This window comes from Macrosteles quadrilineatus, unplaced genomic scaffold (genome assembly GCF_028750875.1).
Source record: "Macrosteles quadrilineatus isolate MER2022 unplaced genomic scaffold, UCM_ALF_1.0 Scaffold_9__3_contigs__length_116548681, whole genome shotgun sequence".
NCBI lineage: Eukaryota > Metazoa > Arthropoda > Insecta > Hemiptera > Cicadellidae > Macrosteles > Macrosteles quadrilineatus.
In genome coordinates, this window is record NW_026542602.1 from 93,290,423 (window position 1) to 93,316,182 (window position 25,760).

At 37.9% G+C, this 25,760-nt stretch overlaps 2 protein-coding genes across 2 annotated transcripts in view; both read right to left on the minus strand.

Moving 5' to 3' along the window:
• Window positions 1-7,955, minus strand: part of LOC129002640 (uncharacterized) — a 62,565-nt gene extending 54,610 nt beyond the window's left edge. Inside the window, exons 1-4 of the mRNA XM_054430589.1 lie at window positions 7,682-7,955; window positions 6,893-7,019; window positions 6,337-6,416; window positions 3,339-3,473 (exon numbers count right to left, since the gene is read on the minus strand). Of these exons, the coding sequence (XP_054286564.1) occupies window positions 3,339-3,473; window positions 6,337-6,416; window positions 6,893-7,019; window positions 7,682-7,926 (587 nt within the window). The 5' untranslated portion in view covers window positions 7,927-7,955. The remainder of the gene's footprint in view (window positions 1-3,338; window positions 3,474-6,336; window positions 6,417-6,892; window positions 7,020-7,681) is intronic.
• Window positions 7,956-9,643: 1,688 nt separating this feature from the next.
• LOC129003634 (serine/arginine repetitive matrix protein 1-like) lies at window positions 9,644-10,585 on the minus strand. The gene has a single exon (XM_054431932.1). It carries the CDS (start codon window positions 10,583-10,585, stop codon window positions 9,644-9,646), a length of 942 nt encoding a protein of 313 aa, XP_054287907.1.
• Window positions 10,586-25,760: the final 15,175 nt, after the last annotated feature.

Genomic DNA, 25,760 nt, shown 5'->3' on the forward strand with positions numbered 1-25,760 from the left:
GAGGACGCACGTTTCGACCTTTAGGTCATCTTCTGCTCCGCTTTTACACTAGGTTGTTACGTACTTAGTTGCATTGTTGGTGTAGCAACCGCGTCAAATAATTTACATTGTGAAACATAGTCAGACCACGTAAACATAAAAACACAAAACACGACACTGACGAAGACGAAAACATTTAAATACTATCACCGTGCGCACGGCTGAACGGGCTCGGGACTGCGGCGGTACTGACTTGTCCAGGCCCCCTGCTTTGGACTTTGAACATGACGTCACTCACTCCTTCTTGTATTATCCGTCAGTCGAATAATGGTATCATATACAGGATTGGCGTCTGAATGAATTTTTTCATTTAAAATATTTTTGTTTAGCTTGAAGTCCTTGTATATGGCCATTTCCTCTATTCTGTCAAGCCGCTGTCCTTTCTTTTCCCTCGCTAAGATATCCAAGTTACTACTTATATTTGTATAAGTGTGTCCCAGTTCATTTAAGTGCTCCGCATATTTTGATTTAATATTTGTTCCTGCCGTTCTGTTAATATTCTCAAGCTCTTTAACATGCTCTTTAAATCTCAGTTCAAAAGATCTGCCGGTCTGTCCTATATAAAATGCGTTACAATCATTACAATTAAGTTGGTATATATTTTAACAAAAATATTTTAAATGAAAAAATTCATTCAGACGCCAATCCTGTATATGATACCATTATTCGACTGACGGATAATACAAGAAGGAGTGAGTGACGTCATGTTCAAAGTCCAAAGCAGGGGGCCTGGACAAGTCAGTACCTCCGCAGTCCCGAGCCCGTTCAGCCGTGCGCACGGTGATAGTATTTAAATGTTTTCGTCTTCGTCAGTGTCGTGTTTTGTGTTTTTATGTTTACGTGGTCTGACTATGTTTCACAATGTAAATTATTTGACGCGGTTGCTACACCAACAATGCAACTAAGTACGTAACAACCTAGTGTAAAAGCGGAGCAGAAGATGACCTAAAGGTCAAAACGTGCGTCCCCATAAACATACTGGATTGATTGACGTAAGTTGTTATTTTTAAGTTAAACATCAATCCGTTTGCTACAAATCAATCATGATGTTTTCAATTTAGTTCCAGGTCCACAGTAATGATAGCCGGGCATATGTACTTCCACCGGTAATAATTTTTTTGTCCGAATTTTGTACAAGGTCCACAGTAATGATAGCCCCGGGCATATGCACTTCCACCGGTAATAATCTTTACCACCGTGTTATCCGATTTTTTTCATTATTCAAGGTAGTCTCGGTCCCGTTTCGCTTGGATAATCGGACTTCTACTGTACTGTGCCGCTAAAAAAAATCACGATTGCCGATCCGGACTACCGGGAGTCCGGACAAAGCCGATTCGGATGAGCGAGAGTCTACTGTACTACAATTAATTATTCCTATTTTGTTTCCATGGAGTGGACTGATGACAAAGTGTTGGAGCTGATTGAAGAACACAAAGCAAGGCCAGTGTTATGGGATCCTAGTAGTGCTGACTATAAACTTTTAAATACAAAATTAACAGTTTTTTAATTAAATAGTTAGTCTGTTTAAGAACTGCACGGTGCCGATAATAATAATAATAATAATAATAAATCTTTATTGTCAATTGGTAATATAAACAATAATAATAGACAAGGTCAACATGTTTTGTTACATATGTTATATAAAATATTAAATAGGCTACAGAAAATGTTAAAATAAAGTTAAAAGAATCTCAAAAGGATAAAGCATCAGTAATAATAAAAAACTTTGAAATTAACAGGGAAAAAACCATAACAAGAACAAAGAATCATCAAGACTGCTTGGCCTCACATTTAAGAGTTGAAAAATCTACATTCTGCAAAAACTCCTTGACTGAATAAAAAGCACGACTTGTAAGCCAATCTGATAATTTTGACCTATACAAATTAATACTTTCCTGATTTCTAAAATATATTGGAAGTTTATAAAATAGTTTTATTTGCAAATATTTATAACTTTTGATAAATTTTGTTAGCCTGGCTTGAGGAATATATAAATCTTTTGATTGTCTGGTGATATACCCATGGATTGAGTTGCAAGGAACAAATTTATTTAGATTCTCTTTAACGGAAACTAAATTGTTAAAAATGAAAATATTAGAGAGTGTCATGATTCTATTTTCAGCAAAAAATGCTTTTCAACTAACCCTATCTGGAATTTCAAACATAATTCTGAAAGCCTTTTTTTGCCATGTAAAGACCCGGTGAGCTCCTGAGCTATTACCCCACAGTATATTGCCATAATTAATTAATTAAATTAATTATAATGGGATTAATGCGGAGCACAAGCGAATTACGTTTCAATCAAGACGATTCGTGTGTGTGTGTGACTACTCCCATTCTCAGGTGTTCGCGAATGCTAGCAAACCACAGCGAACACCAGTGAACGTTCGGTTCAATCCTGTTCGCTCTGGTGTAGCTGTACCTTAAGGTTATGATTACAAATTGAATAGGCTGATGTGTGCTCTCAACGACCTAGCGACTTAGTTTGAGAAACAAAAGTATGTACCTTGTTATTTATTTATGCATGTGATGCATAATGCAGATGTAATTTATTTGATGTAGGCTACTTAACTTTTATTGATATATGTATTTTTACAACATTATGTAGTTTTTTTATGACGAGACTGATGGCATGTAATTGTTGAATGGTCAAATAAATTCTTGATTCATGAACACCAGCACCAGTTAAATCAGTGGATATCAGTTTACACAAGTGTTAGTAACTTCAGTAAAAATAAGTAGTCTCGTTCTGTTTACTGCAGCATATTGGATGAAGTTATGGGGCGATTCCAGAATTGCTTGATTTCGATTCCGGTTGATTTCGGTTTTAATTCTCGATTCAGCGCTTGCCGATTCTGTGTTGTGTTACAAAATTTGAAATTTCACTCTTTTCTTAGTTAAACTCTCCTCCTTTAGACTACTAGATTAAAATTGTTGTTCTGAGTGTTTGACCATTGATTTTTTCATGGGTAAAGTCAAAGTAGACATCCTCTTCTAAAATATGACGGGTTTTATTAATGTTGTATCTTGCTTTATGGTAAACTTATGATTTTTGCTCTTTGGTTAAAACGCTATTCGTCAAGCAATACTTTACAGTCACATATTTCTTTAAGTTTTTGTAAAAACTATAACTATGTTGACTTATCTTATAGTTTAAAAACCATAAGCTACATAAATCTGAATATAACTAACTTAAAAATAGTATTCAGAAGATCCGCAAGAATGACAAATCCATAAGGAGTGTGTTCAATCTATAAAGGTTTGTAAGTGGGACAGTCACTCAAAAATAATCCACTTACTCCATCAGCTGTTTTTTCTCTTGGTTGCTAAAGTCCATGCTGAAGATGACCTCAGCGAAGGAGTCAGAGTTGGCGAAAGTGTCAATGTAACTGATGATCTCTGCCACCGCCTTGAACTGGGACCTCTGTAAAACCCTGAAACATGTACAGCACATTGTAAATGTATCCCAAAACAGACAAGTCAAGAAAGTGTATATGTAACTGATGATCTCTGCCATCGCCTGGAACTGGGACATCTGTAAAACCCTGAAACATGTACAGCACATTGTAAATGTATCCCAAAACAGACAAGTCAAAAAAGTGTATATGTAACTGATGATCTCTGCCACCGCCTTGAACTGGGACCTCTGTAAAACCCTGAAACATGTACAGCACATAGTAAATGTATCCCAAAACAGACAAGTAAAAAAAGTGTATATGTAACTGATGATCTCTGCCATCGCCTTGAACTGGGACATCTGTAAAACCCTGAAACATGTACAGCACATTGTAAATGTATCCCAAAACAGACGAGTCAAAAAAGTGTATATGTAATTGATGATCTCTGCCACCACCTTGAACTGGGACATCTGTAAAACCCTGAAACATGTACAGCACATTGTAAATGTATCCCAAAACAGACAAGCCAAGAAAGTGTCAATGTAACTGATGATCACTGCCACCGCCTAGAACTGGGACCTCTGTAAAACCCCGAAACATGTACAACACATTGTAAATGTATCCTAAAACAGACAAGTCAAGAAAGTGTCAATGTAACTGATGATCTCTGCCACCGCCTTGAACTGGGACATCTGTAAAACCCTGAAAAATGTACAGCACATCGTAAATGTATCCCAAAACAGACAAGTCAAGAAAGTGTCAATGTAACTGATGATCACTGCCACAGCCTTGAACTGGGACATCTGTAAAACCCTGAAACATGTACAACACATTGTAAATGTATCCCAAAACAGACAAGTCAAGAAAGTGTCAATGTAACTGATGATCTCTGCCACAGCCTTGAACTGGGACCTCTGTAAAACCCTGAAACATGTACAGCACATTGTAAATGTATCCCAAAACAGACAAGTCAAGAAAGTGTCAATGTAACTGATGATCTCTGCCACCGCCTTGAACTGGGACATCTGTAAAACCCTGAAACATGTACAACACATTGTAAATGTATCCTAAAACAGACGAGTCAAGAAAGTGTCAATGTAACTGATGATCACTGCCACCACCTTGAACTGGGACATCTGTAAAACCCTGAAACATGTACAGCACATTGTAAATGTATCCCAAAACAGACAAGTCAAGAAAGTGTCAATGTAACTGATGATCACTGCCACCGCCTTGAACTGGGACATCTGTAAAACCCTGAAACATGTACAACACATTGTAAATGTATCCCAAAACAGACAAGTCAAGAAAGTGTCAATGTAACTGATGATCTCTGCCACCGCCTTGAACTGGGACATCTGTAAAACCCTGAAACATGTACAGCACATTGTAAATGTATCCCAAAACAGACAAGTCAAAAAAGTGTACAGTAGAACCTCTTTAATCCGAACTAATTGGGACCAGGGGTAGTTCGGACTATTGAATAGTTCGGATTACAGAACATATTGTTGTTTTTACTTAACAATAGCTAAAACATGGCTAAAATTGATCAACATTATTTTGGGAATAGTGAAAAAAGGTTTTATAAAGTAAAATACAGTGTTTATTTAATACAGTAGTTAACATAGTGAATAAACACTACTGTAAATTAAATACAGTATACAATAAAGAACTGCTATACTGTGTATAGAGTACAGCAATGAGGGGTTCGGATTAGTGGACGTTCGGATTACGGGGGTTCGGATTAAAGAGGTTCTACTGTATATGTAACTGATGATCTCTGCCATCGCCTTGAACTGGGACCTCTGTAAAACCCTGAAACATGTACAGCACATTGTAAATGTATCCCAAAACAGACAAGTCAAGAAAGTGTCAATGTAACTGATGATCTCTGTCACCTCCTTGAACTGGGACCTCTGTAAAACCCTGAAACATGTACAGCACATTGTAAATGTATCCCAAAACAGACAAGTCAAGAAAGTGTCAATGTAACTGATGATCTCTGTCACCTCCTTGAACTGGGACCTCTGTAAAACCCTGAAACATGTACAGCACATTGTAAATGTATCCCAAAACAGACAAGTCAAGAAAGTGTCAATGTAACTGATGATCTCTGCCACCGCCTTGAACTGGGACCTCTGTAAAACCCTCAAACATGTACAGCACATTGTAAATGTATCCCAAAACAGACAAGTCAAGAAAGTGTCAATTTGACTGATGATCTCTGCCACCGCCTAGAACTGGGACCTCTGTAAAACCCTGAAACATGTACAGCAAATTGTAAATGTATCCCAAAACAGACAAGTCAAGAAAGTGTCAATGTAACTGATGATCTCTGCCACCGCCTTGAACTGGGACCTCTGTAAAACCCTGAAACATGTACAGCACATTGTAAATGTATCCCAAAACAGACAAGTCAAGAGAGTGTCAATGTAACTGATGATCTCTGCCACCGCCTTGAACTGGGACCTCTGTAAAACCCTGAAACATGTACAGCACATTGTAAATGTATCCCAAAACAGACAAGTCAAGAAAGTGTCAATGTAAGTGATGATCTCTGCCACCGCCTTGAACTGGGACCTCTGTAAAACCCTGAAACATGTACAGCACATTGTAAATGTATCCCAAAACAGACAAGTCAAGAAAGTGTCAATGTAACTGATGATCTCTGCCACCGCCTTGAACTGGGACCTCTGTAAAACCCTGAAACATGTACAGCACATTGTAAATGTATCCCAAAACAGACAAGTCAAGAAAGTGTCAATGTAACTGATGATCTCTGTCACCTCCTTGAACTGGGACCTCTGTAAAACCCTGAAACATGTACATCACTATGTAAATGTATTCCAAAAGAGAGACATGTCAATAAAAAATTAGCGTGTTAGGACAAATTACTTACCTATAAATATGGTTTTTCCTGGGGTTCGGGTTCTCGAATCTCTCCGACAATATGCCATCCCTATAGTAACTCCATTTGGCCTGAAACAAAATAAATCAGTTGATCAAGTTCAGTTATTTCTAAACAGATATTATTTGTCATAGTAATTGTTTCTTAATTGTTTTGTTGTTAACAGTGAGGTTATAGAGGACTTAAAAAATACCTTATTATTTGTTTATAGGAGGATCTAAACGATCTTGTTTTAATCGAGTTCTTTCGAATGAATTAAAAACCTGTTTTCAATGCAAAGGAACTTTTAATGGAATACAATACTTTTTTTTTAAATGATGATACTTGGAGGGCGTTTTTTGTAGGATTAGGTCTTTTAGGAAAGTTTATTGTAAAAAGGTGTACAAAAGAGTTATTTTTGGGAAAAAAGATTTTTTTTTGTTTTGTTTTTGTATTTTTAGAAAGGACTTCAAAGACCTTTTAGAGGAGAGTTTTTTTTAAAGACAGCAATCGTTTAAAATAAAATCATGGGAGCCTTATTAGTAGATAAATGACAAACTTCCTTCACCTCAATTCCTATAGAGAAGTCTGACAACTTGCTTAACACTGCTTGTGCTAATCTGGTTTTCAATCCATTTTCATTCTCTCCAACAGCCTCTGCCAGCACCACGTTACGCCACTTCAGAGCCAATCGTCTAGAAACATGTTACAAATTTAGATTTCAACCGTAGGAAAGGGATTTGACTCAAACAATCAAACGACAATCCTACAGCCCTATTAAAGAAACATATACAAGTACTATTACTTTAATAATGTCAATTATGACCCAGGAGCAATTCAACATTGTTTGTGATAGAAGCCTAAAACAAATACCTTTGTAGATAATAATGTAATATTGTCCTAAATGTACCTAGAAATAGACTGTACAAGAAATAACCTTCAGCTCTTATGAATGCTTGAGAATTGTGTAGTAATTAAAATAAAAAATAATCAGAATAAAAGAAGAATCATATCCAAAACACAGGGATCTGGCTGGCATATTAGTTAAAATGCAGGACATTATGTCAAATCCTGGTCTTAGCTATATGGTAGTGCTGATATCGGGTAGTTTGGGACAATTTAACAGGTTTAACAGGTACCGGCCGTCACACTGCTCTGTATGCCGCCGAGACACCCGTAAGTGTTAAGCTGTAGGTCTACTTGACTACCAAACAAAACAGGAAATGTCTTTCCTGATAGTAGTGCTAAGAAAACTTGTTTTGTTATTAGAGAAACCTACTTGAAGGCATACAGTAATTTTAATTTTTTTGCCAATTTTTTAGACAAACTGTCAGGAAACTTAAACTAATATACTTACATAGGAAACACATTATTATTCGTGTTCTGTTTGTCCCAGTGGCAAGGTCCAAACTTTGATCGCTTGAAAGACTCTTCCAGTATACTGACTTTATTATAATTCAATGTGCTGTTTCTCTGGATATCGTAGATAATAACAAAGCCTTTGAACAATTCTTTCATCTGCTCTTTCATCAACAAGTTTGCTATTATGTTTCTATCCACTTGTGTGTCCCAGATAGACGAAGATTTGTCCAGCTCCTTCATGACTTTGCCAGATAGACTTTCAGAGCCAGGCTCCGCTACACATAACAAACACAAACTATAATCCCATATTAGCAAACTAGATTGAACAACAGTGCTGTCTCCAACAAACATTCTGGTAAACCAATGAATATAAACATCATAAGAAGCAAATATGTGACGTAAATTTCCTGACGACGAAACGTAGAATGGTAACGTAGGAAATTACGTCACCTTAACGATACAAAGACCCAGGAATTGCAAGAGTCGGGTTGCGGGGATTTTCCCAGGAGTTGAAAGTGATTAGGATAGCCTTAGTGTTGATAGCCTCGGTTATCAGTGCTCAGAACAAATCTAGCGGGTTACCAGACACTACACTTTTAATCACTGCTCTAGTCAGGGGAGTTTGTGGGGAATCGATAATTCTGATGGGACTCTTTGGGTAATAACTACTTGACACTCTACTAGCTACTTAACTAGACAAATAGTAAACTAATTAGTCACCCCGCTTACGGAGTTAAGGTAAAAGTATTAACCTGAAACAGACAAAGGTTAGCTGAAGATAGGCCTAGCCTAAGTCCCACAGAGTCCGAAATTACTAAAAAAATAAGTTGGCTCAAGTTATCTGTGAGAAACGAAACGAGGAAAAAAATATATACAAAAAATAAAATGGTTCCTTGAGCTTAAAACGAAAACTAAAATTTTTACTTTCTCACCTGGGCACTTGAGCAAACTTATGCCAAACTAGGCACGACGAAACCTGTCTGCTGGGACAAACTTAGAGATGGTCAAACGAAGTTTAAAATATTTAAAAAATCAAAAAGAAGGTCCCAAGACAGGCTAAGAAACGTTAATCGAGAACGAGAGTCACTACCTTATATTTTCCACTAAACTAGTTGGTTACAACGACAAATATCGAAATTCTTTACTCGAAGGGAAGCCGGTCGGAGTCAGAATGGCGGTTTTCTTCTCCTCGGCTCAGGGTCGCGTCGTTGTCGTCATACTCACCTCTCATTGGTCAGAGGTTACAAAGAAAAAAAAAGAAAAAAAACGAAGCCTGACACTCGAGGGAAGTCGTAAGACAAACTCGGGAAGTTAGGAAGAAGTAAAACCGAAGCAACAGAAACCCTGCTATCCGAAAACACAGAGATGCAGTTTTACTTCCTCTCTCCCGGTCGTCTGTCGTTGCACCTGTCACCTCGGATTGGTTTCGAGGTTATGTTAGAACGATGACTAGACTTTCACAACAGCCCACAACTGGCTGTTTAACTTTCATGGAAGTAACAAAATGTAATTACAGACAGTTCGAAATAACTATCCTTTAATTAGGCCTACCAATATTTTACCCCCCCCCCCCTTAACTTTTGGCCCGTTACAACCCCTCCACACTTCAGGACAAAAAAGAAAAAAAAAGAAAAAAGACGAAGAGCGGACGAAGTCAGGTAGGAAGCAGACAGCCTGTGGCCGAGTTGCCTCAGAGGTCACAACGAAGAAGAGAAAGGAAGGGGAAAAAGGAAACTGGAAGGGTAGAGGTAACGGAAGAACGAAACTCGGGCGGAAAACTGAGGGTAATGGAGGGGTTAAGGGCGAGGGAAGGGCGGGCAAGAAAACCAAGAAGACAAACCTATCACCCCCCGGTGGAGGGGGTTAATCAGTCGGGTCGATTCACACCACCGTAGAGGTGGTTACAAGGAGCCAGCAGGCCCACTACAACTGCTCAAGGCAGTTGGGGTCAAATGGCTCAGCGGGGTTGAAACCGTCGCCTCAGCTCCGGCAGCCGGCCCCGGACGACTCGCAGCACCTGGCTCGGCCGGAGCCGCACATATCGGTCGGCCCCCAGCATAATCCTCCACCGCTTGTTTCTTCTCTGCTCCGGCGTCAGTTGGTTGTAGGTGGCTGCCAGCCGAAGGAGGACGGCCCGTGACAGTGGAAGGTCATTCCCGGCGACGATCTCGTCGGTCTCCGTCCGGCGAACGGGGAATCTGGCCGGACTCCTTGGCAGCGCCAGTTCCCAGATGATGGGGGTAGGTCGGCGGCGCGCTGGGTTTGATGCGGCACCCTCCGGTGCTTCCTCCCATCGTGGACGGCAAGGAGGGGAAGCTCGACGAGGACGTTCAGGCAGGCGGCGAGGCCGCAAAACGGGGCGGGAACGAGGCGGCGCAGCAGGGCTGGGGCGACGGCAGGGCGGCGAGGCGTGGCGGAGACGGTGACGGGGCGCCGCAGCAGGGCCACGACGGCGATGGGGCGGCGAGGCGGGGCGGAGACGGTGACGGGGCGGCGCAGCGGGGTAAGGGCGTTGACGGGACGGAGAGACAGGACAAGGACGTTGATTGGCCAGAGAGACAGGGCGAGGGCGTTGACGGGGCGGAGAGACAAGGCAAGGTTGTTGACAGGGCGAAGCAAATCGGACCCGGCGGCAAGGCGGCGAAGCTGGAAGATGGCCGCCAACCTGCTGGGGTTCCACCGCAGGGGATGGTGGTTGTTCCTCCAGCGGAAGATGCATTGCCGCCGGTGAAGGTGATCGGGACCGGATCTCCCCGACTTCGAGGTCCGAGCAATCGAGCAATCGCGCAATCCAGGCCCAGTTGGCCCCCAGAAACTCCTCGATCTCCCGGTCCAACTCCATATCTTCAGGCTCGAGGTTATCTCGGTCCGGCGTCGGCGGGCGGGGGTCGGAAGACATCTCACCTACCCAACAGAACAAGCACTCAGCACCAAGCGGGATCATGCACTATAAGCTTAGGGTAGGTGTTATATATTATTATATCTGTTAAGTCTTTGAAAAAGTTATAAATAACCAATTAGTTTGTTTCTTTGAACATAATAATCTGTTTTATCAAAATCAATTTGGTTTCAGGAAAAACCTTGGAACAAATACAGCTCTTGTACACTTTATTAATGAGGTATCGGAGGCTTTGGATGGGTCAAGGAATGCAGCTGGTGTCTTCTGTGATCTATCCAAGGCCTTTGATTGTGTTGATCATTCGCTTTTGCTTCAAAAACTACATGACTATGGAATTTCAGGAAGTTGTCTTTCCCTAATTAGATCATACCTTTCAGATCGGAAACAAAGAACTGTAATTTCTGATGAAGGAACTAGGCATTTCTCACATTGGAAATGTATAAAGCTTGGGGTGCCTCAAGGCTCCATTTTAGGTCCCCTTTTCTTTTTAATCTACATAAATGACCTCCCTAAAGCTATTAATAGAGATTTGATTCTGTTTGCTGACGATACTACTGCAATCATTAAAGAAAATAGTAGAGAAGAGCTTCTTACATCTCTCACAGAAGTTATGAAAGAAATGGAAAATTGGTTTAAAATAAATGGCCTTAAACTAAATGTGGATAAAACCCAAATTATAAAATTTTCAGCCAGAAATGAAAGAGAATTAAATAGTTTTTCCAATTTAGTCCATACAAATAAATTCCTAGGCATTCATCTAGATGAAAATATTAACTGGAAGGTGCATCTAGATGCTATAAAGAAAAAAATTAGATCTGCATCATCTGTCTTTGTCCACTTGAGAGAATGTGTCACCATTGAAGTACTTAAAATGGTTTATCATGCCTATGTAGAATCCATCTTGAGGTATGGTGTGATTTTGTGGGGACAGGCAACTGATGCAAAAACTATTTTCAGACTTCAGAAAAGAATCATCCGAATTATGACTAATTCCCACCCCAGAAGTCCTTGTAAATTACATTTTCAAAATTTAAAAATCCAAACACTCACAGGACTATACATATTTGAATTATTAAACTACATACACAATATAAAAAATAACCTCCCGGATTCATTCAAATTCACACACAACTATAGTACAAGAAACGAAACAATTTTCAGATTACCAAATCACCGTTTGACCTTATTTGAAAAAAGTCCTTTGTATGCAGGTTTAAAAATGTATAATAAACTACCGGTATATTATAAAATAATGAGTTCAAACAAGTTTCAAGAAACATTGAAAAATGGACTCCTTGAACGTGCATTTTATAAAATAGAAGAATTTTATAACCATCCCTTGAGTTAATTTTTTGTTTTTAATTTGCTTAACTACTGTACTGTATTAACATTATTTGGCTAGGTATTTTTTCCTGTTACTTTGTACTTTGTATTTTTCTAGTCTAGGCTCAATTTTGACAATGCACCTGTTCTATATATTATCACATCTAAAAGAATGTTATGTGCAAATAAATAATGTCTAATGTCTAATGTCTAATGTCTAAGTACGTAACAATGGCGACTCAGAGGTGCAAATAAAAAGATTAGGCATTACTTACAAGCTTGAAGAGAACAGGACATTCTAAATGGATAATCAAGAAGTGACTGAACATAACAAAGCAATATTGGAAACATTACAAGCCCAAACTGCTGCTCTTGCCCATTTAGTAAGACAACTTGCAAGTCATAGACCAGAAAACAATGTGGAAGACAGTAAAGTCACAACACATATCTTAAATTCTTCTGTAACCTTTGAATCTTTTGATGAAAAAGTAGAAACATTCAAATCTTATAAAGAGAGATTAGAAAACTTCTTTGAACTGAAAAAGTTACATGGAGAGTCAAATGAAATCAAGGAAACAAAAGCAAGAATATTGATAAATGCACTCGGTGCAAAATATTATTCCCTTCTATCAAGTTTAACAGCACCTGACCTTCCATCTTCAAAAGACTATGAAACCTTGACTGATTTACTGGAGAAACAGCTCTGTCCACAGACAAATGTTATCACAGAACGACACAAATTTTTATCAAGGGAACAAGGTACTAATGAATCAATTTCTCAATACATTACAGTTTTAAAACAGCTATCTATATCTTCAAAATGGAATTGCCAAGAAAAAAATTGTGGGAAACCAGTAAATAGCATTTTACAAGCCCAATTTATTCGTGGACTTCGTGACAGTGAAATTCGGGAACAGATTCTCCAGCAAGGAAACAACATCAGTTTTGAAAAAGCAGTTGAAATTTCACTAGCAATTGAAGCTGCTAAAATACAAAACAAGTTATACAGTACCGATACAGATGTTAAACAAATTTCTAAATCCAGATCATCGAAAATTGTGTCTCGTTTCGATTCTATGAGAAATAAAGCTAGAAAAAGCCAACAATCATCTAGAAACTTCAAGAGAAGAAGTCTGCTTACAGAACTTGGATTAGAAAACACGTGTTTACGCTGTGGGAAGAATAATCACAAAGCATCAGATTGTAGATCCAAGAACCTTTATTGCAAATCTTGTGATAAGCAAGGCCACATAGAGAAAGTCTGCATTTCATCTCTTATAAGGCAGCCAATAAAGCAAGTACAAGAATCAGAATCTGAAAGAAGCGACGTAGATTCTGAATATGACTGCAATCAGGTAAAAAACTGTACCTATTTATTACAATTTAGGTGAACCTCGAGACGATCCTTTTGTAGTCACAGTCAAGGTTGGTGGAAGCTCAAAACAATTTGAAATTGATTCTGGCAGTCAAGTTACTATAGTATCATTAACTGATTTTCAAAGTTTGAAACTGAATTGTGAGTTGAAACCATCAAATGTAAGGTTTCGCTCATATACAAATCAATCTTTTTCACCAATAGGTGTAGCAAGGGTACAAATTTCATTCAAACAGATTAAAACTCACGGTAATTTGTATGTTGTAGAAGGGAACTACACTCCTATATTAGGTAGAGACTGGATTAGAAAACTAAACGTACAAGTATCAGCGATTAATTTAATAAATACTGGTAACCGTTTGGACCCAGACAAGAATAATATCGAATCATTCAAAACTGAACTCTTAAACAAGTACAAAGATGTATTTCAATCAAATATAGGTGTCATTCCAAATTTCATATGTTCTTTAAAACTGAAAGAAAATGCAAAACCCATATTTATGAAGCCTAGACCTATTCCTTATGCCTTGCTAGACAAAACTAAAAGAGAAATACAATCCTTAGTTGATCAAGGGGTCCTAGAAAAAGTTGATCACTCGGCGTGGGGTACTCCACTAGTTATTGTTCCTAAGCCAGATCAATCTGTAAGGATCTGTGCAGATTATAAAATTAAAATTACACTAAACCCTCAACTAGAAGATACTCAATATCCTATTCCCAGAATCGAAGATCTTTTAAATAAATTAAATGGAGGAAAATACTTCTGTGTTTTAGATCTGCATAAAGCTTACTTACATGTACAGTTAGAAGAAAGTCAAAACTATGCTGCAGTTTCCACTCCATGGGGAACTTACAAAGCAAAACGACTCTTTATGGGTATCACAAATGCACCAAAAGAGTTTCACAAAATCATTGACCAGGTAGTATCTAACTTAGATGGAACTATTGCATATTTTGACGACTTTCTTATTCAAGGGCATTCTTTTGAAGAGTGCTATCAAAGACTAGAAAAGTGTCTCCAGACGTTGAGGAAATATGGTTTACATGTAAACATGAATAAGTGCAAATTGTTTCAATCTGAAATAAATTACCTCGGACATCGTATAACAAGTCATGGTGTCACTAAATGTCAAAATAAAATAGAAGCTGTTACAAAAGCACCTCGTCCAACTAATGTAGAGGAAGTTAGATCATTTCTCGGGTTGGCACTGTACTATGCGAAGTTCATTCCAAAGGCATCTTCAATAATTCATCCATTAACTCAGCTTCTAAAGAAAGATGTTAAGTTCAAATGGAATAACAAATGTGAAAACGCTTTCAATCAAATCAAAGAAGAAATCACAAGTGAAAGAGTGTTGACTCCATTCAATCCGGACTATCCTGTTACGTTAGCTACAGATGCAGGACCTACTGGTCTTTCAGCAGTACTGTCCCATGTCATAAATGGTCAAGAAAAACCCATCGCATTTCCTTCCAGATCCTTAACTAAAAGTGAAACGGCTTATAGTCAACTTGACAAAGAAGCCACTGCTGTGTATTGGGGTATTAAGAGATTTTACCAGTATCTTTACGGCAGAAAATTTATATTGATTGTAGAGCCACTTCAACAAATATTCAATCCAAGGAAAGCCATGCCAGTCCTCTCAGCACATCGATTATTAAGGTACGCTCAATTCTTAAGTGCATTTGATTACGAAATCAAACAGAGACCATCAAAAGAACATACAAATGCAGACTACTTTTCTCAAAATCCAATTCCTCTGGATGTAAAGTTGGTGAACTTCCTTGAAGACTCATACAAGGTAAATCAGACAACTCTTGACATGATTACAGACACCTCAGCTGTTACCTCAGACACAATCAGATTAGAGACAAATAGAGACCATGAATTACAAAGCCTTAAAAGAAAGCTTCTTGAAGGAGAAATAAAAAATCCAGAATTCACCCTTCATTCCGGTATTATTATGCGAGGGTCAAGGGTTTACACCCCTAAAACACTTCAACCAACAGTACTAAAAGAATTACATTCATCTCACATTGGAATAGTGAAAATGAAGAGCATTGCTAGATCATTATACCGGGTGTCCGAAAAATAACTCCCTAGTTTTGATAAACGATTGTTTATTGTAGAGAATACATATTCTTATATCTAATACATGAAATTAAAGAGGGTTTACTCAAGTTTATTTTGACATTAGTACACCTCGATATGTGACCCATTTGTAGCTCTACAGATGTCTAACCGGTATTCGATCTCTCTCCAAGTGTTAGTTAACATATCTGGTGTCACTGATTCTAGTGCAGCTACGATTCTTTGACGAAGATGGTCAATGTCACGTATCTTTTCTGAATAAACCAAGTTCTTAATGTAACCCCACAGGAAAAAATCCAGTGGTGTTATGTCTGGGCTTCTTGGAGGCCCTTTCGGTTTCCCGGCAAGATGGATGGGGAGAGCTGGCCCGATCGCGTGGCCTCCAAGAAGCCCAGACATAACACCACTGGATTTTTTCCTGTGGGGTTACGTTAAGAACTTGGTTTATTCAGAAAAGATACGTGACATTGACCATCTTCGTCAAAGAATCGTAGCTGCAGTAGAATCAGTGACACCAGATATATTAACTAACACTTGGAGAGAGATCGAATACCGGTTAGATATCTGTAGAGCTACAAATGGGTCACATATCGAGGTGTACTAATGTCAAAATAAACTTGAGTAAACCCTCTTTAATTTCATGTATTAGATATAAGAATATGTATTCTCTACAATAAACAATCGTTTATCAAAACTAGGGAGTTATTTTTCGGACACCCGGTATTATTGGCCTGGCATAGATGCTGCAATCGAAAGCATGGTAAAATCATGTAAAAGCTGTGCTGAAGTAAAAAACAATCCAGTCAAAGCCCCTCCTCACATTTGGGAAGAACCTCAAGAAAACTGGCAAAGGATTCACATAGATTATGCCGGCCCTTTCAAAAATCACTATTTCTTTGTGGTTGTAGATGTCAAATTAAAGTGGCTGGAAGTAAAAATGTCCTCAAAAGCCCCTACCTCAATAACAACAATACATGCACTGGATGACCTATTTTCTCAATATGGACTTCCTTACACCATTGTTTCTGACAATGCTTCTATATTCAAGTCTGATGAGTTCACTAAATTCTGTCAGGATAACGGGATAATTCAACGTTTCTGTGCACCAAACCATCCTGCAACAAACGGTCTGGCTGAGCGATCAGTACAAAACTTGAAACAAAAACTCAAAGCAATGACTGAAGATACAGGAAGTCTGATGGAAAAGCTGAATCTTTTCTTATTTAAGTACCGCTCAAGCCCTCTTAACAATGGTAAAACGCATGCAGAAATATTTATGAACAGGACTATACGTACTAGGTTACATCTCATACGTCCTATAGGAAATATAACAAGAAAAATACCTGATGATCATTCTGCCAAAATAAGATTACTAAATCCAGGAGATAGAGTTCAAGCCAGAAACTATGTAGGATCTACTCAGTGGAAATTTGGTACAGTTTTACAACGTTTGGGAAAACTTCATTATATCATCTTATTAGACAATCAAAACAAAATAAAGAGACATATTAACCAGCTCAGAAAAACACAGGTTAAAGCTAGTGGGTTATCAAAAACACCAAGATATTTTCATAGATACCAAGAAGCAACCCAAATCATACCAAGTCAAACAAATGTTTGTAGCTCTCCAAATGTCTTGCCATGGAACACGCCTTTAGGGGATCCTGCACCAAGACCCTTTTCTCCTCAAATCTTACCTCAGCCTCCAATGGATTCCTCAGAGATAACCACATCTGGATCAAACATGGATTACACAATGTCAGAGCCACCTGTAGGTGCTAACCAACAAAACATTGAAGAACCTTCAGCATATATTGAAAATATTGTAGAACCACCTGTTCATAACCAACCACCATTGCAGTTAAGACGATCTTCGAGAATAAGGAATTTTAAGAAATGTAGTTGTTGCAAGTGAATGATGAACTAACGTTGAAGTCAAGTGGGGGAGAACTGTTATATATTATTATATCAGTTAGTCTGGACTCATTAATTAATTTTATTTCTATTTACAGCTGATGTAATATTTTAAATTCTAAGTTTGAGAAATAAATAAAAACAAGACATTATTTTTAGTTCTTACAATTATGTGTTATAATTATTTAATTCAATAAGTACGTAACAGTAGGTTAAAGGTACAAGCTACAGGTGAAGCGGCTTACAGCAGGAGCATAAAGCGTCACTACGGCAACATGCTGTAACATACTCCTCTATAGTTCGGCCGCTTAGAAAGCGACCTCCTCCAGCATTGGTTTAGCATTAGCGCGCAGGTCGTTTTCTAAGCGGCCGAACTATAGTCATACGCGTTACTTAGTAGTACTTAGTTTAGTAGTACTTAGTACTTAGTAGTACTTAGTAGTAGTAGTTAGTACTTAGTACTTACCTTACTTAGTAGCCAAAGCGAGGCCCCACCCCAAATTACCACTAAACACGTGCGCAAAACGGTTTTAAATCATTTGCGTGGACAACGTGCACCATTGAGGAATCCTCATCCAGCACCTCGTAAAGGTTAACTTGACGACCGATCACAGTGCAGGGGCCGTGATATTTTGGCGCTAACTTTCCCACGATGGCGTCGGCAGCCAAGGATAGGTCATGGAGCCTTCTCATCACAGGCGTGCCAATCTTGTGCGTCACCTCCCTACGTCGGAGGTTATATATGTTATATATGTTGATTTTACTTGAGGAAACTCATCCAATAGTTTACTGTGCGTCTCACTTAATGAGGGACACCTCAAACGAAGAACCACGGACGGCACGGGGAGGCTTCAGTTGTTGTCCTAAACATAGCATCGCCGGAGTAAAACCAGTAGAGTCGTGGACAGCGGTGTTGAGGGCATACTGAAATTCCACCAGGTGGTTTTCCCAGGACCTATGATTGCCTCTCACGAATTGCGCAATCATAGTCTTCACCACCCGGTTTTGCCACTCGACTGGGTTCGACTGTAGGCTGTAGGGGGCCGTCGTCTGTAGAGTGATGCCCCACTCAGCAGCTAACTCTCGAACCAGTTTACCGACTAACTGCATGCCGTTTTCTGTAATCAACACATCCGGAGCTCCATGTCGAAGTAGGATAGACTTCTTTCTAGGAAGGTCACCACATTCTTTGCGGTTGCAGACGCAATGGAGGCGACTTCCGTCCATTTGCTGAAGGTATCCTGCACCACAATCAGAAATCGCTGACCCCGTTGTGATCTAGGCAATGGGCCTACCAGGTCAGCAGGGACTGCGTACCACGGTCCTTGGGGTTGTCGGAAGTACATTTTCTCAGCTGGTTTCATATGGGGTACTTTATAGGCCTGGCATTGGGCCCAAGACCGTACATAGGCCTTCACCTCACGACGCCAGTTAGACCAAAAGTACTCCCCACCAACTCGGGCTAACGTCTTCTTCACCCCAAGATGTCCTGCCGTAGCTGAGTCGTGGTTTTCATGCAGTACCACAGAAACTTGGTCGCTTGATACACACACCCTCCTTGTCGTAGGTAGATCCTTCCTCGAGACAGCACGATACAGCTTACAGTTGCGAAGCTGATATCTCACTCATCACCCTCACTCATGTCACTCACCCTGAGTAACGACTAGGGTGTTTGCTGACCAGATTGCGAAGACGGTCATACCAAGCACCGTGGCTGCCCGGCAGGTTACCATCGTTGTCAACGTCGGATGACGGGTCGTCAGTCTCCTGCAGCGTAGGATCAGGAGCTTCGAGACCATAGCCTTCGAGATAAGCCTTGAATTTCCGAACAACCCACACCAGAGCGAGACCCTCCTTTTCAGTGCTCGTGTAGTTCCGTTCGGCCTCAGAGAGTAGCCTACTGGCATACGCAACGACCACTTCTCGGTCGTTTATACTCTGAGTGAGCGCTGCTCCCGGGCTATAATTTGAGGTGTTGACCTGGAGTACGAAGGGTTGGCTTAAGTCGGGTCAGGCGAGGATCGGGGCCGTCACCAAGGCATGTTTCAGAGCAAAATGTCCATGTTAAAAAATTTTTTGAAATTTTAAAAGCAGCCTCAGGAAAATTTTGTTTACAGATTTTTTATGGGAAATTCTATAAATACATTTTAAGCAGCCTCAGGAAAATTTTGTTTACAGATTTTTTATGGGAAATTCTATAAATACATTTTGTAGACAATCTAATTCCCTACATAGAAATATATAACATGTTAGTTAGGAAAATATTTTTTTTTATAAATTTTTGGTGCGAAATATAATAACAAACGTAGAACCAAAAAAATTGAAAACCGTACAGTGTTAGTTTGTGTTGTAAAAAGTTGTGTATACTAATAATGATATATATTCATGTTTTTAAATTGTAGAAAAAAGAGGATAGCAGCTAGCTTACCTTGAAAGTGTGGGTAGGCCATAGAATAAGTAGAAAAACACTGTGCACACAATATTTCGTCCCCTAAGGGACTTTGTCAAATGTAGAGAAAGAGTTTATAAATTAGGAAATGGCTGTTGTCAACTATCCAGGGTTGCCACATCTCATTAGTCTATTTACAACTATGTACAAACACACATAGGCTATTATTTTATATACAAACAAGGCCTATTATGGATTTAGCTAGCTGCTGGGACAGGTTTATCTTAGGTTAAGGCTAGGGGAGTTCTGGAGTTGGTTATATACTGGAATGCCAGTTCCCACCTTCTTAACATGGAAGGGTTGCATTCATCCTTTGGAAGTGATTTTATTACTTTAGTTGTGAAGCAACTATCAAAGTCCATGTTGTGATTGTTGGCATGGATGGCCACAGGTTTTTCTTTACTTGTTTTGACATCTTGGCGGTGGCCATTCATTCTTTCTCTTTCGCCAATATGTCAAAACGAGTAAAGAAAAACCTGTGGCCATCAAATTTATTCAAATTTGATCGGTGTTTATTCAAATTGTTGTCAGATAAATGCTGCTACAAGATTGGGGACTTTTTCAATTAGCTATTAGTATGTCAAATCAATAGTTATGTATATCAATGAATAGTTATGTTTATTCTTGACTTGACACAATTCATGTATATACAAATGTACTGTTTGAATAAAGGATTTTTTTATTTGATTTGATATGGTAGGATCATAAAATGTATGTAACAATATGAGAAAATGAATATAGATATTACGTCTAAGGTTTAAAGAGCTAAATATCAAACACTTTTTATACCCATTTTTATTTGGGGGTCCAGCAAATCCCCGCGCGCACTGCAGTGTAAAAAAATGAGTGTGTATGCTTAAGGAATAATGCTTGTGATAGAAGCGACTTGGTCTAGTGGTTAGAGTGCGGGACTTTGGTCCCGGGTTCAAATCCCACCAAATCACCAATGGATTTTATCTAAGTGATAATGCCGCAACCCCTAGGTCTAGCCTGAAGCACAGACAATATAATACTTTAATGCAGACGGTCAGCTGGATCTGCGCTAGGCGCTGTTTCATGATGCGGCTGTATTGCCGCGCCACTGTAGCGGAAGACGCGAAGCGTTTCCTCCTCGAGTGGCGCCGTGGGATTCTATTTAAATTTGAATGAACGCGCTTTTAATGAGATATTTCTCGAAAACTATTTAGGATATCTTTATGAAACTTGGTGTACAGTTTTAATACGTCATAATGTATTTAAGGAAAAATAATCATTAAAAAATATGATCCTGTTTCGAAATTGCTGTGTTTTATCGAATTTCCCATACATAGAATAAGCTATTACCGTAGTACTTATCGTAACACCTGGACCTGGGACCGATTCATTTTTCGTTTTGAGGTCCCTAGAGTCAAAAATCACCAACCGTTCAAATTCATATAAAGTGTGTAAATAAAGTCTTGAAAAAGATCTGTATTTTTTAAACCGAAATAGATTAAAATATTATGTTTGTGGCATTGAATGTTAACAAAGGTTCCGTTTTTTTTACATAAAAAATATTGTTAACCCCCCTAACAGGGTAGGTGGGGGTAGGGGTGACTTATTGTTTTCAAATAGCAACCCCTATTGATTGACCCCTCATTTTGAAGGATTTATCAAAAGAAACATAATGACGCAAACCCTTGGTGGATATCTCACCCCTAGCCAAAATGACAGGTATTTCAAAATGCGATTTAATGTATGTGAAAAAGCACCAATTTCAAAAATATAAAAACAAATCTGTATTTGTGAAACCAAAATGATAGAAATATACTGTTTGTTGATTTAATTGTTAACATAGGTTTCGCAATTTTTTTACATCAACAATATTTTTTAACCCCTTTAACAGGGTAGGGGTGGGGGATCGAAAACTATTAGTGTCTTTAGAAAACTATGAGTGTCTTCGAAAAACTATAGAGTGTCTTTAGCCATTAAAATATGGCCTCACTACTTTGTAAATAAAATTACGGACGATCATATTTTAATCGCTAAAGACACTCTCGCCAATCCAGTGAACACATTAAAATGACTTGGATTTTGATAGGTACTCTCGTTTTCCTGGAGAATATTGCGTAAAATGCCATCCTGAGTGTTACAGACAGACAGTAGACAGACAGACAGACAGAAATAGAGATAAGACTTGTTTGACATATGCTATAATTCTTTGTTTTGTTTACATATACGTCGTTATTTTATAACCATCATGGCAACCTATAAGGCCAATGTTAAAATTTAAAAACGTTGAGTTTCTTTAAAATTATACAGGCACTAGCTGTGTGCCCGTTCTACGTACGGGGATCTTTTAGTAAGTTGAAACTTTCAACCTTTAAATTCAGAACAGGAGTTGGTTTGCATATTTAGTGTGCATTTTCCAGATATGCTGGCAAAACTATTACCACAGACAATATAATACTGTAATAGGTTTCCGTGGTCTGTGCTATTACTTTATAGGAATACATATAAACCTTCGCAAATACAATATCTGACGGTTTTACAATGTTTACAATACAAAACGAATGCTTCCCAATTAAATGTCACCCTATCGTGTTAGTCTATATTTTATATCCAATGATAAAAAATTGCCTCAAGGTAGGCCTATAATTTAAAATACATTCCACACTGTTTAAAAGTAGTTAAAATACTACCCCAACCTCACCATGCACACTTTATTCCGGTTGAAATTTTCATTAACAAAGGTGCTCTTGTCTTTTCCACGAAACACTGAGATATAAGGACATTAATGTGATACCAACAGACATACACACACACAAACACAGAATTGAATTAGGGGATTTGCTACGCTTTAACCAACCAAAGCAAAGTATTTACAAAATAATTATTTGAAATGTTTGATAGTGTCGTCAAATTTTATGATAATCGTATTTAGGCCTACTTATAGTGCAGTGAAAATGCCGTATGGAATGACAATTTATATTTGCTTTGCTTAGTCCGAAAATGACTCGAAATGTTGTTGAATGTTAACTGTAAATGTTAACTGAAAGTTAACTGAAATTTTAACTGAAGTAAATGTTAACTGAAAGCTATGTTAAGATAAAATAAGATAATTTTGTACTACCATTTGATAATTAAATATAGTTACACATATACAACATATTTTAGAAAACAAAAATCAACGTACAATTTAGTTATTGATGATATTCTTCAGTTTAATTTAAGCATGGGTTTAGCAAAACACAATAACTTAATGTACCGTACCTAAATATTGTACATATAAAAAACAATGTGATGTGCAAGTTATGTTAAGTTAATCAAACACATGTTAAGCAGTTAGAATTTGTTTAAAGTAGCCTCCAAATTCACACAAAACATCTATACATTGTAATTTTCATACTGTTTCCATAAAAACATATGAATAACATTATTATCCGCCGCCCACTTCTCCCCTCTAGACACACTTTCAAAGCCGTAGAATTCCTGTCACTATTACAGTTCAATTATTTTTATTTAAACTTTTGTTCTTGTAACTCCATTAACATCATATTTTCACCTCATCATATCTCTGTCATTTATTTATTTATTGCATTCGATTATTAATGTGTATGTTTTGGACGCAACTACAGTCGACGCACAGGCTCGCTGCCCATGTCGGCTTATTCCTTATAAACATGTAAGTTTTTTTTTAAACATAGATGTAATGTAAAGGTTAATTTTATTTTATTCTTGAATTCACTAATGTTTTTTTTCTTCCTTTAAATATTTGTGTACATATTCTGTATATACTTTGTTGGAATAAAGAAATAATTCATTCATTCATTCATTTTCATAACTTAGACGCTTTAAAAAATCCAAAGCAGAGCCAGAGTTGATACAGCAACGGTTATAGAATATTTTTTCCTATAATGATTGACATAGTTTTAGAATAAATAATCCATGATAAAAGGTTAGATTAAAATAAGCCTACCTCATTAGTTATGGAAAATATTATATTTAATTTCTTTGAATCAGCTGTCTGAAATTGTGAAATATGCAGTTTAGCAGTTCTTTTTGTTTAAATGTCAAAGCAAATGTAAACAAACATTGTTAGAGTTATCATCGCAGCCATGGAGACCAATCAATATTTACTTTTAAAATGTTCACCTCAGAACTTTTAAAGCCAAAGGGGCAAAGCCTACGGTCAGTATCGAAATGTGAATAGTCCTATAATGGTTCTTGGTATGATAGCTATATTTTTGTAAAATTTAAGCCCAGTTGGTTCAGTAGTTTTTGCACCTATTAGTAATACACATACTGACAGACACCATTAGATTTTTATATAATAGTATAGATTATTTCCTAGATTGGTCAATGTGACATTTATTGTATACATATTTTCATTATCTATACTTATTTAATACGCAAGCAGGTTTTTTGTGACAATTACTCCTCCGAAACTACTGAACCGATTGACAAGTTTTTGGTGTCATTGGAAAGAGCGTAACGTGAAGTTGTGCAGGAAACATTCTTTTTAGGGGAATAATTAGAGTGTGAGGCCCTGGGGCCCTTTAAAGTTTCGTATTTCTCCATAAGGATAACAAGGGAGATAATTTTTATTTACAGAAACATATGTTTGTTACTTGAAAATAGTCAAAGTCTACTACATAATAATTGCTGTGTATTATGACTGTTAATGTATACTACATTTCCATCAAGGATTGGGTGCTTTAAACTTTACTCATATTGGATCTCACTGCTTTATTTTCATGCTGGGAATAGTAAAAAATTTAGTTGAGAATAAGTTATCATATTTAGAAAACTTTACTATAATAATTGATGTATTTAAAAACACAAATCTTTGGCATTATTAATTCATTAGAAACGAAACAGCTGATCGAGAAATCAAACAAATCATCTACTTCCTGAGAATAATGTTTTTACACAAACATAGTTTTTTAACCAATAACTTGATTCTTTTTTACCTGTGGGTGATGTATTTTGAGTTTGCAGTTATGAAAGCACCAAGCCAAGTAACTTTTATCTAATTTTCTTAATAAACTAACAGTATTTTCGACAGTATTTTACAGTATTTTAACTATAAAGTACTTGGAATATTTTCTAAAAACCAGCCAGTTTTGACTAATTTAAGCTTAAATGTTTTAATGGCCATCATTTTGAAATTGTAGTTTGAATCTAGATGAACTTTTTTTCTAACACGAGTCTTTTCTACCTTAACATGCATACCAAGTTTCATAAAAATCCATGGTGGAAGGAAAAAACATAGGTGTGCTATTCCCACATATTCTGACGTCACTCGGATTGCAAACAAAAGATCATCTGATTGTAACTGTCAAATTAGTATGTATTTGTTTTTATTTGGTTGTTATTGTTTTTATAATAATAAAAACAATAACAACCAAATCAAAACAAATACATAATATACTAATTTGACAGTTACAATCAGGTGATCTTTTGTTTGCAATCCGAGTGACGTCAGAATATGTGGGAATAGCACACCTATGTTTTTTCCTTCCACCATGATAAAAATCAGTAAAAAACATTAAAATATAAAAAAGTGTGTGTCAAAAATACAAAATGGCGGATATTTGGGCAATGAAGCAATTTTAGAAAAAATATTCTTGATTTTCTCTTTATTTTTACCCAAGGAATCACTAGGTAAAATATGTCCCCCACCTTTTTTGAACACCATGTTTAATTTATTGCTAAACTTCGTCGCAAATGTGATTAAAATAATCACACAATGAAAAATAAATGCTGTCCGTAGGCAGATGGATGCACGGGTAGTCGTAGGGAGTATGGTATCGGTGAACCGCGCGAGTTGTGGAGGAGGAATGATAGACGAGAATTTGGCGTTGAGTTGAACTGCTAGTGCTGCTATTAATTGCAAGCCAGCGACCGCCGACCATGCCGGCGACTGGCGAGGCGAGCGCGAGACTGCGTGTTTCCTCGATTCTCCGCTAGAGGCAGGATGTGACGGGGCCCTACGCATCGGGCAGTGATACGTCTGGGTTTCCATTGTCTGTGCCTGAAGTAATGGGAAATACAATCCCGG

Excerpts from the sequence above, each read along its gene's own strand:
- LOC129003634 (XM_054431932.1), bottom strand. The coding sequence starts at position 10,585 with ATGTCTTCCGACCCCCGCCCGCCGACGCCGGACCGAGATAACCTCGAG.